Below are 10,000 nucleotides of genomic sequence, written 5' to 3' on the forward strand. Positions count from 1 at the left end.
CCGTCCATACGGTTATTACGCCGACCAAGCCAATGGCTGCGCCGTGTTTCACGTGTGTTACCCTTACGTCGACCCCGAAGGGAATTCCTTCACCAGGATGTTTTCTTTCCTCTGTGGCCAAGGATCCGTTTTTGATCAGGTGAGTGTAATCGCTAACTGATATTTTCCCTGTTTTTACCGTCATGCCTGTATGGATGTATACACACGAGCGTGCACATACACATTCACAAACACTCATTACTCCATTTGCCTAGTTCTCGTTTACCCTCAAATACATACATACACCATCGCATATACACGTACACATATATTATATACTTATATATTTTATGTGTTATATGTTTATAGCACACATATACCTATGTATTATATATATATTATACATATATATAATGTATATGTATATCTATATATTATATATATATATATTATATATATATATTTCTATATATATGTCATATCGCTATATATCTATCATATACTATATCTACAGTATATGCGTGTGTGTGGTTGTGTGTGGTGTGTGTGTATGTGTGTATTTAAGGGTAAAACTGGGAACCAGGAAGAATAGAGGATGAAGCTGTAGATTCTTATAAATACTTAGTAGTGAAGATTTTAGATGGCAGGATGAAAGATGTGGTGAATTATAGAGTACAGTGAATCCAGCAAAGTAGCAGGATGAGTGCCAGAAATTTGCAATTTTCTAGGAATGTTCATGGGAGTGTGGAGAACAAGGTTTTTTTAAAATGTATGGAGGGTTTGTTGAACCAAGTGTCCTTTATGGAAGTGAAGTGTGACTGTTCAATTCCAAAGACAGACAGGTGGAACCTAGAAGGATGAACTGTTTACACAGTATTAGGTTTGGCATAAGAAGAAGTAAAAGGTGAGAATTTGGTGACATGAAGGTAATATAGTTACTGTAGGTTTAAGCAGTGGTTCCCACTCTAGGATCCAAGGACTCCTGGGGATCCAGGAGAAGGCTCTAGGGAGTCCGCGACACAATGAAAAAATTATATTTTTTCAACTCAATAAAAAATATATATACAGTATATAAATTATATATACAATTTGATATGTTTACTTACACTTACGTTGTGCAGGAATATGGGAAAGGAAGCGATTCCAGGGAGTGAGAACAAAGGGTGAGATTGAATGGCACAGTTTGTATAGGGAGGTTCGACATGTTGCTGGTGAGTCTGCTGTGCATGAAGTGGTGAGTGTTGAGGAAGTTTTGAGTGTGAATGCGGCAATAATTGATTTAGGTATATCTCGTGATATATAAAACTGAATAAGATGCATCCCGGAATTGTTGAAGTGAATAAGATTTCATTTTATTTCAGTACCTTTATGGTGCGATGTCATTCACTGCTTGCACGTTTCCAGATTGCTGCTTTCATTTAAGTAATTTCTAGCTGATTTCAGATCCATTTTGTCTCCTTTCTTTTCAGTCAACGCTAACTTGCAATTTCCCAGAATTGGCTCTTCCGTGCGATGCTGCAGCGACATATTACAACATCAACGACTACTTTGGGAGAGAAAACGTTCAGTTTAGGGATGGATCCGTCAATGGAATCTTTTAGAAAATGTGAACCAAATGTATTATCCGCTGGTTGTACCATGTTATAACACTATTCCTGAACTGTATACGTGTGTGTGTGTGAGTGTGTGTTTATTCTGTAGTCTTGTGTGTCTGGTTGCGCGAATGCGTGTACATGCAAGGAGTTTGTGTACATGTGTGCTTTGATTCTTGTATGTTTTCAAATGAATTTGATGTACAAATATATATATATGTATATATATATATATATATATACGTAATATATATATATATATATATATATATATATATATATATATATATATATATATATATATATATATAAATCTTGTATTGTAGAGAAGTAGATTCGTCTCGTTATCTCCCTCGTAATATAGACAGCTCTCGCATATATAGACGTTGTACTTTTACGTTGCTTCCAATTGTTCTTTAAGGGCCTTTTAGGAAATCAGAAGCCTAGATTTGAAACGGGGGGTAAACATTGTAAATATACTTTTCATCGTTCATTTATATGTAAATGCGCTGAACTAAATAAAGACTGTTTTGTTCTCTTCCTGTCTGTGATTTAATTTCATCCTTTTCACCAGGAATAACCTTGGTGCGCTCCAGTTCCTCTTGTGTAAATTTCTCGGTTTAATCCTAGTGTGAGGTGTGGACAAAGAGGCAGGTAGAAGTGTACTGACTTAATTATGTTGTTGTTTTTGATTAAGCTGACCTTGTGTCAGCAAGGGCTCTTGCTCAAGATGGTGAGAATGTTGTAATGGTAGGGAAAATTTAGACGCCAATAGCATCTGGTGTTCCCATCCAAGTGCTGACCAGACCCAACGTTGCTTAACTTTGCTGATCGGACGAGAAGCGGTGCTTTCAACGTGGTATGGCCGTTGGCACTTTATAACAGGTAAAGGAAATTCAAATATACAGTGTGCGGGCTGAAATGTGGTATCCGACCCGCGAGAGAGTAAAAATGGGTCGGCAACAGCCGATTTGTGTTTCTTGTGAGACATAACTAAGAATATAAAAGCATACAAAACATGATCTTATATGATATATACATTGCGAGAAGCCCGCTGAACGCTCTCTAGGATGGAAATAAGAAAAACACGATTGTAGGAATATGTACAAAAGAAATTGAGGATAAAGTGTTGTCCTTACACTGGCGTACTGTCACTGATTTATTCAGCTATTAATAGGCACCAGCGTCAGCAAGGATCCAAGAAATTGGGGATCACCTGAAGAAAAGCGACCCCAACACACGCTGGGGTCGCTTTTCTTCAGGTGGAAAATATTGGGGTCGCTTTTCTTAAGGTGAGGAATTAACAGGGGTTACAGTAAGGCCGTGGCGGAACAGCGCTTCGCGCCTTATCCACATATTTAAAGATTCTTGGCAAGCTCGGTATGTTCTGGCAAGAGGTAATGTTGCGCTGCGCGCGCTAGCCACAGGGGTTACAGTATGTTTTATTATTTTTGTACTGAAATTGGTAGACAATACGCTTTTAATTAACTATTGATTGTTTGTCTAAATTTGTGTTTTTAACAAATGTTTAATAAAGTAGTTTTTAATGAATATATATCTATATTTTTTTCTCCTTTTTTCTATAATATTATGAGCTAAAGTGGGTCACGTGAAGTTTGGAGACACCAACAAGCCGGGGTCGTTTATCTTCAGGTGGAAAATTTTGGGGTTGCTTTTCTTCAGGAGGAAAATATTGGGGTCACTTTTCCTCAGGAGAGGTATTACGGGTAGCTAATCTCAGGTGATCCGAAATGGGCATGGGATTAGCAACCTTTTTTGTAAATATTTTCTGAGAATCTAAAGGCCACAACTTTCGAGGTCACCCTAAAAAGGTAAGATGTTTGTGATGGAAAACGTATAAACTTTTTATTTTTGTTATAAATTCGGCAATCAGAAAGAACCTCTCCTTGGAAACTTAAAAAGAGGAGTTAGAAACCATTGCACTTACATAGTTTATTTGGTTTAGTTACTGTTTTAAAAGTGTCATTCTTTGAAATGTAACACATTTCGTTTTCTATCATCGAAATACATTGTTACTGATAAACTATATTAGTTTTATGATTTCTTTACTCCAGAATGTTTTGCTAGTTTTTGGAGAACAGGAAAAAGCTGAGCGAAAGTTGTGACTTCATAATTAAAGCATTTACTTAAGATGAAGATCATAAGTAAATCATAGAAATGGTTAAACAGACACTAGCCTTGGGATAAAAACAAGACAACTTGGACTTTCTTTTTCCAGTGTAAGCAATCTGATAGGTATATGGTAGAAAGTGCCATTTTATCCTTCTTAGAGCACTGTTTTAACTTGAACTGCGTTAGGTCTATAACTTGTCAGTCTTAAATTATGGTGTCATAAGCAACTCGACTCTATCCAGTTTATATTTTGTTTGGTTTGTTGGAAAAAATGAAGAGCAAGAATTATTCGGGAGGTGAAAAATGAGTAGACTGTCAGTTTGGTAGGAAGGAGGAATGGCGAATAACAGACTTTGGTAATCGAAAGTGCTTTAGCTGGTTACTGCAGAGACTGATATGGATTGAAAAGCTCATAATTTATGATATCGTGAAATTACCATATTGCGTGCAAGGGAGGGAAATACCGCAGAAATATTGCACACACGTCTTTCTGCTATATGCATGATGTCACGTTGGGGTTCCACAGAGGCGAAAAGCCCTTCCTTCTCGCCCGGTCAGATATGGGTGCGGTGCTGTAGGATAGGTTGGGCTGAAGAAAGGGTAAGTTAGGATGTATCCTTGCCTAGACCTTGGTCTAGATGTGTCTTTGATCTGCGTCTAATCAGGCCAGGATCTCTGGAAATAGGTTAACGGGCACAACTTTTGCACTTTTACCGAATACAGAGGTGAATGAAGCTGTGCTCGTTCTGGCAAGGGGTCATATTGGGATATATCCGACTTAATGTAAAAAAAAAAAAAAAAAACGGCGTATTAAAAAAAAAACGGTTCCCGTTTGAATCCACTCAAGTGCCTGTATCCGTAAATGAAAAAGTGAATCTTTTTTGCAGATGATACGCAGTGTTAAAGATGATAGAAGTACACATAGTAGAAACAGTGGCAAATTTAGTTCTCATTGATGAAATTTAAATATGGCATCAATTATCAAATGTAGTGAAAATAGGGCAATCGCCCAAGAAATGTACATAGCCTTCCAGACTTTTAAGAAATGTAGCCTTCCGAAGGAATACTTAATTGAACATGTTAAATATGGTTTTACATAACTGTGTAATTATTAGGCTAGACGCCTGTAGAAGTTTATAGGATTTTATATCAGAAGGTTTAACCTCGGAAGGGACTGTATAATTTACTACAGAAAGAAGATAGATAATTAATGAATAATCGGGATGGGATACGACTCCATCCATCCTTATGGAGCTTCATTGCTTGCTTAGTAAAAAATGTTTTGACATACTTTGCGATAAAGAAAACTATATTGTGTCAGCTTTGTCTGTCCGTCCGCCCTCAGATCTTAAAAACTACAGATGTTGATCATCCACACTCCAATCATCAAAATAAACATACAAATTGCAGCCATCTAGTCTCAGTAAAGTTTTTGTTTTAGTTTTTATTGGTATAAGGTAAAGTTTGCCATAATCGTAGAAACCTTTGGCACCTCCGTAACTTATAGTCCGTCAGTTGGCGTGGTCGGTATGGTGTTGGCGTGTCACCTTGGTGGCCGCGAGTTCGATTCTCGGGCATTCCACTGAGGGGGTGAGAGATGTGTATTTCTGGTGACAGAAGTTCACTCTCGACGTGGTTCGGAAATCACGTAACGCTGTTTAGTCTCGTTGCTGAATAACCACTAGTGCCATGCAACGTAAAAACACCATACAAACAAACAAACAATTTATAGGCGCCAACACAGGCCACCAACGGACTGTGGCTGAAAGTTTCATGGGCCGTGGGTGAGGGTTTCATGTGCTGTTTGTGAGAGTTTTTATACGGCATTATACGCAGTACAGAAAAGTCGGTTGCCTCGAAAGAAATTTCTGCGCATTTTTTAATACTTTTTTTTTCTCTAGATCTCAGACGGTGGCTTTTGGAGGTGTCCTCTCTTCAGAATCTTCCTTTGGACGTAAAATCATCAAGACTTTAGGATGTTGCAGTTCCTTTTGGAGGAGATATTTCATACTCCTTCATCCCACGCCGTCAGCTAAAACCGCTTTCGTGCTAGCTCTTCGAAAACCGTGTTTTTTTTTTTTTTTTTTTTTTTTTTTTTTTTTTTTTTCAATTTCGACAAACATAATGTTCATTATAATTTGATGACACCAGGAAGTTTTTAATAAGTATCGCGCTCCGTTGTTTACATTTAAGCTTAATTGCAATATTCATGTCGGTGTTGCGTAAGTGTTCTTCTGAACATAATTTCAGATTTTCTTCTTTTTGTTAATTCCAGAGGTGTCATTACTACTACTACTACTACTACTACTACTTATACTACTACTACTACTACTACTACTACTACTACTACTACAAGGCCGTATTTTTGAAGAATAGATGAATTTAAAATCAGCCTATAAATAGTCAATTGAACATTTTGGAGATTTATCCTTATATGATTTTGCATGCGCATCTAGATTTTATTTTTTTCCCTTTTGTATATGAGTCAGTCTATATGAACAGGTAAGACCAAAAGAGGAATACTTTTTTTTTTATTTTTTTTTTATAACCGGTCACGGCGTCACGTGCCTACACACAAAGACGTTTGGATACGTTTGTGTAATCATTGTCGATACGAAAACTGCATAAATCTAAATGATCTTCCAAAAAAGCCTCAACGAAATTCGGTTGTGCCAGATTCAGACAGCAGAAAAATTACTAGGTTCGATGTTATATCTTATTCTCACATTCTCATTTTCAAATCGTATATGAAAGCCATTTAGATGGGAGTTTCGATGCTCCAGGCTTCAGATGGTCAACCCCAAGTGTCAGGTAGGATCACTTCAAGTATTGTGTTATTTATAGTTTTGTCGAACCCGGAATCAACATTATCATCCTTGTTCATTTCTCGAAGCGGCCCTGTTCGTGTGTCTGATTCAGCCTATAATTTTCGTAAGAAAGTACCTCTTCTGCTGCATACGATTAGAAACAGTTTGAAGCGTTCTCCACACCTCCCCTCCCCCCCTTTTTTTTTATCAGAATGATCCCAGTTCTTCACAGATGATATTATGAAGACTTTTACTATTGTCGAGATGAAACGGAGAAGGAAAATTAATGCAGAGGACGAGAATGAAGGGGTACTTGTTATTAAAAGTACACTACTATGAGATTCAGGGCCTCTGTAACACGGTTTTTTCGCAATAACTTTTTATCTATGCATTTCATAAATATAACGCTTATTCAGAATACATATTATATCCACACATAATTTTTGACTGTAATCTGCATTACGTAGGTTGAATAAATTTGGTACTTATAATGTAAAAGTGACCTTTTTTAAAGACCGGCCAACTTACTCAGAGAAAAGGTTTCGAACGCACTCGTTACGTAACTTATGACGGCATTTCTTCCCTCTTTCTCGATGGATGATTGGCTGTACGTAACGAAGGCTCAACCTCTGGCAACAATGACATACAAATATAAATACAAGCAAAGCAGTACACCTTTATGAACTCTGGAACCTCTCCACTGATAATTGTCATAATGAACAAACCAACAAAATATGTTATTAAATACAAAAACACTTCGATTATTAGTCTAACTCCCAAAATAGGTTTCCTAAGAAATTACAGTCTACTTTATAGGTCACAATCAGATTGACAGATGTAGGGAATAGCTGATAAGTTCAAAAACATAGTAGACAAGCTGATTTGATAAAACTCTATATCCAATGTCAAGCAATTTTTATTTATTGGCTATCTACCTATTTACTGAAAAAAAAAAAAAAAAAAATAAAAAAAAAAAAAAACAGCCGGTACCATTATATTGGCTTTAAACCTTCACCAATAATTATCGTCAGAATGATGACTTCATGAGGCTCCACCCACTTTCGCCTCGTTATAATTCAGGATAATACTGAAGGCTACCATGGGCACTGTTGGATTAGAAAATTTAACATCTGTCTATAAAAACTAATTTCTCAAGTAGTTGTAAGAAGTGCTAAATGATCCTCAAGGATCCCAGTAGTTGGCCTAAACGTTAATTCATGATATTACTGCTTATTTACTGTTTGCGGCAACTAATGCTACAGTAGTATTACTACGCTAGCTCTGATACCCCACCCACATCTATGTATCGTTCCGCCATTCATAAAGTCTTTGGGTTTCAGAGCCGATGGAAGTTTCTGCCTGGTGGATGGGCGGGGCAACATTTCGTCAAAAGGTGTGTTTACCTTCCTTACGTAATGAATGTTTTTCGACTCTTGGCTCGTAATCATTGGCCATGGCGTCGGCTAGATCATTTTTACTCTATAAAAATTAAAACTATCGGGTTTAGGTTATTGATAATGCTGACAAAATTTGTGTGTGGTTGTAAAATTTACATATGTCAACTTTCAGCTACATCCGATGCTTTGACAAGGAGCAAAGTCCAAAACACCGTGTTACAGAGACCCTGAATCTCATAGTAGGAAAATAGCATGGAATGAACCGGACCATCGCACTATACCACAAGTTTTTAGTTTAATGACTTTTTCTTTCTATTTTTTATTCTATTTAGGTAAGGATTTTCTTTCTATTTTGTATTCTATTTGGGTAAGGATTTTCTTTCTATTTTTTATTCTATTTAGGTAAGGATTTTCTTTCTATTTTTTATTCTATTTAGGTAAGGATTTTCTTTCTATTTTTTATTCTATTTAGGTAAGGATCACATCTGCATTTACACCAAGAAACATTTTGTAATCGAATTTAGTTTCGAGAACGCACAGATTGTCTTTCTCTGCAGTTATGAATAACATTCAATGAATTTCTTACTTTGTTTTGCAATCGTCTGAAGAGAGGAAATGTTGATCAAGGAAGTAAGGTGGAGTTTTAAGTGTCGGAAGGAAGGAAAAAAAGAGAAGAGGTTCAAGCGTCAAGAGACACTTAAAAGTTTTAATGTTTATTGAGTTTTTTTTTTATTGTATATGAATAATTCCAGAATGCACACCCTTGTTTGAAGTTATCAAGTTTAATGCTTTTCATTATTATATTATTATTATTATTATTATGATTTTTATTATTATTATTATTATTTATTATTATTATTATTATTATTATTATTATTATTATTATTATTATTTAAATACGCTATGTACTCCATTCACATTCCTACAAACTTGAACCTGGAGCCAAAACTGACAATCGAAAATCCTTGAAACGAACCCTTTCTTCACCTTTCCCTGGATGACGTCATCGGCACAAGACGTGTATATAAGAGGCACTGGAGGTCATTGTGCCCCAGACGATTCCTTTAACCCCTCGAAGCATCAGCGAACATTTCTCCTCCTCCTCTCTCTCTGTCTCTCTCTCCCCGATCGTCACCAAGATGTTGCTCAAGGCTCTGCTTCTCGGTACGGAAGAAGAAGATGCGCTTGTTTTGATTTTTAGATAATGCTTAGAGATTACATTCTTAGGATGTAATCTCTTTGTGGAGAGTATTCTCCGCTTTTTGTGTGTTCAGTTTTGTTACTTCTTCTAAGTTTTAATTGCAGAGACGATCTGTAAGCGGCTAATGTTTTCAGATGCTTTTACATTTGGGAAATCGCCTTTGCTACTTGACCTTCATAATATTTCTGAGAATTGCAGATCGTGAGGTCTGGGCTGGAACCATAGTTGTTGATTCTCTCTCTCTCTCTCTCTCTCTCTCTCTCTCTCTCTCTCTCTCTCTCTATATATATATATATATATATATATATATATATATATGTATATATAATATAGATATTATATATATTAAATATATATACATATACATACGTATATATATAGATAGATAGATAGATAGATAGATAGATAGAAATGCACGAAAATTACCATATTTTATTTTTAGTTATATAGATAGTTATATATATATATATATATATATATATATATATATATATATATATAGATATACTGATATATATATATATATATATATATATATATATATATATATATATATATATTATACAAGTATGTGTGTGTATACACAAGATTGTACAAGGATGCACTCTCGACAAAAAGAGAATCCCATTTAAATGTCGCAACACCTCATTCATCATAATCCCCATTCATTCTCCCCCTCATTGTTTCTGGGCGCAGTCTTCGGCGTGACCTCCTCCGCCCTTCCACGACTCGTCAGGAGAGACTCGACTCCTCTCGTCTACGAACTGCCTTCCAACGCCTCCCTCGTCCTGGGCCAGATCAGGAATGGATTCGAGTAAGTGGAGAAGTTCGTCTCGTGTTTTCTTCTTCTGGGACGAACTGCCACAACTTTACTTGCTGAAATAACGCTTT

General features: G+C 36.3%; 1 protein-coding gene, 1 long non-coding RNA gene and 1 pseudogene across 4 annotated transcripts in view; 2 read left to right on the plus strand and 1 right to left on the minus strand.

Moving 5' to 3' along the window:
* The window catches only part of LOC135201826 (U-scoloptoxin(01)-Cw1a-like), a 184,451-nt gene extending 182,703 nt beyond the window's left edge, over positions 1–1,748 (plus strand). For 2 of the 3 annotated variants that reach the window (XR_010311613.1, XR_010311612.1), the window contains 2 exons: positions 1–139; positions 1,449–1,747. The exon at positions 1–139 is cut by the window's left edge and continues 9 nt beyond it. Coding sequence is in view for 1 of the 3 variants with exons in the window: in XM_064231102.1 (XP_064087172.1) it covers positions 1–139; positions 1,449–1,580 (271 nt within the window). In the remaining 2 variants the exon portion in view is untranslated. Of the gene's footprint in view, positions 140–1,448 lie in introns of all 3 variants that reach the window. The other variant, XM_064231102.1, reaches the window with a different exon arrangement.
* A 589-nt stretch (positions 1,749–2,337) lies between these two features.
* On the minus strand, positions 2,338–2,444 carry LOC135201923 (5S ribosomal RNA; annotated as a pseudogene).
* A 4,019-nt stretch (positions 2,445–6,463) lies between these two features.
* Positions 6,464–10,000, plus strand: part of LOC135201829 (uncharacterized) — a 7,898-nt gene continuing 4,361 nt past the window's right edge. Inside the window, exons 1-2 of the long non-coding RNA XR_010311615.1 lie at positions 6,464–6,515; positions 9,806–9,923. This is a non-coding gene — a long non-coding RNA (uncharacterized LOC135201829). The remainder of the gene's footprint in view (positions 6,516–9,805; positions 9,924–10,000) is intronic.

This window comes from Macrobrachium nipponense, chromosome 28, assembly GCF_015104395.2.
Source record: "Macrobrachium nipponense isolate FS-2020 chromosome 28, ASM1510439v2, whole genome shotgun sequence".
NCBI lineage: Eukaryota > Metazoa > Arthropoda > Malacostraca > Decapoda > Palaemonidae > Macrobrachium > Macrobrachium nipponense.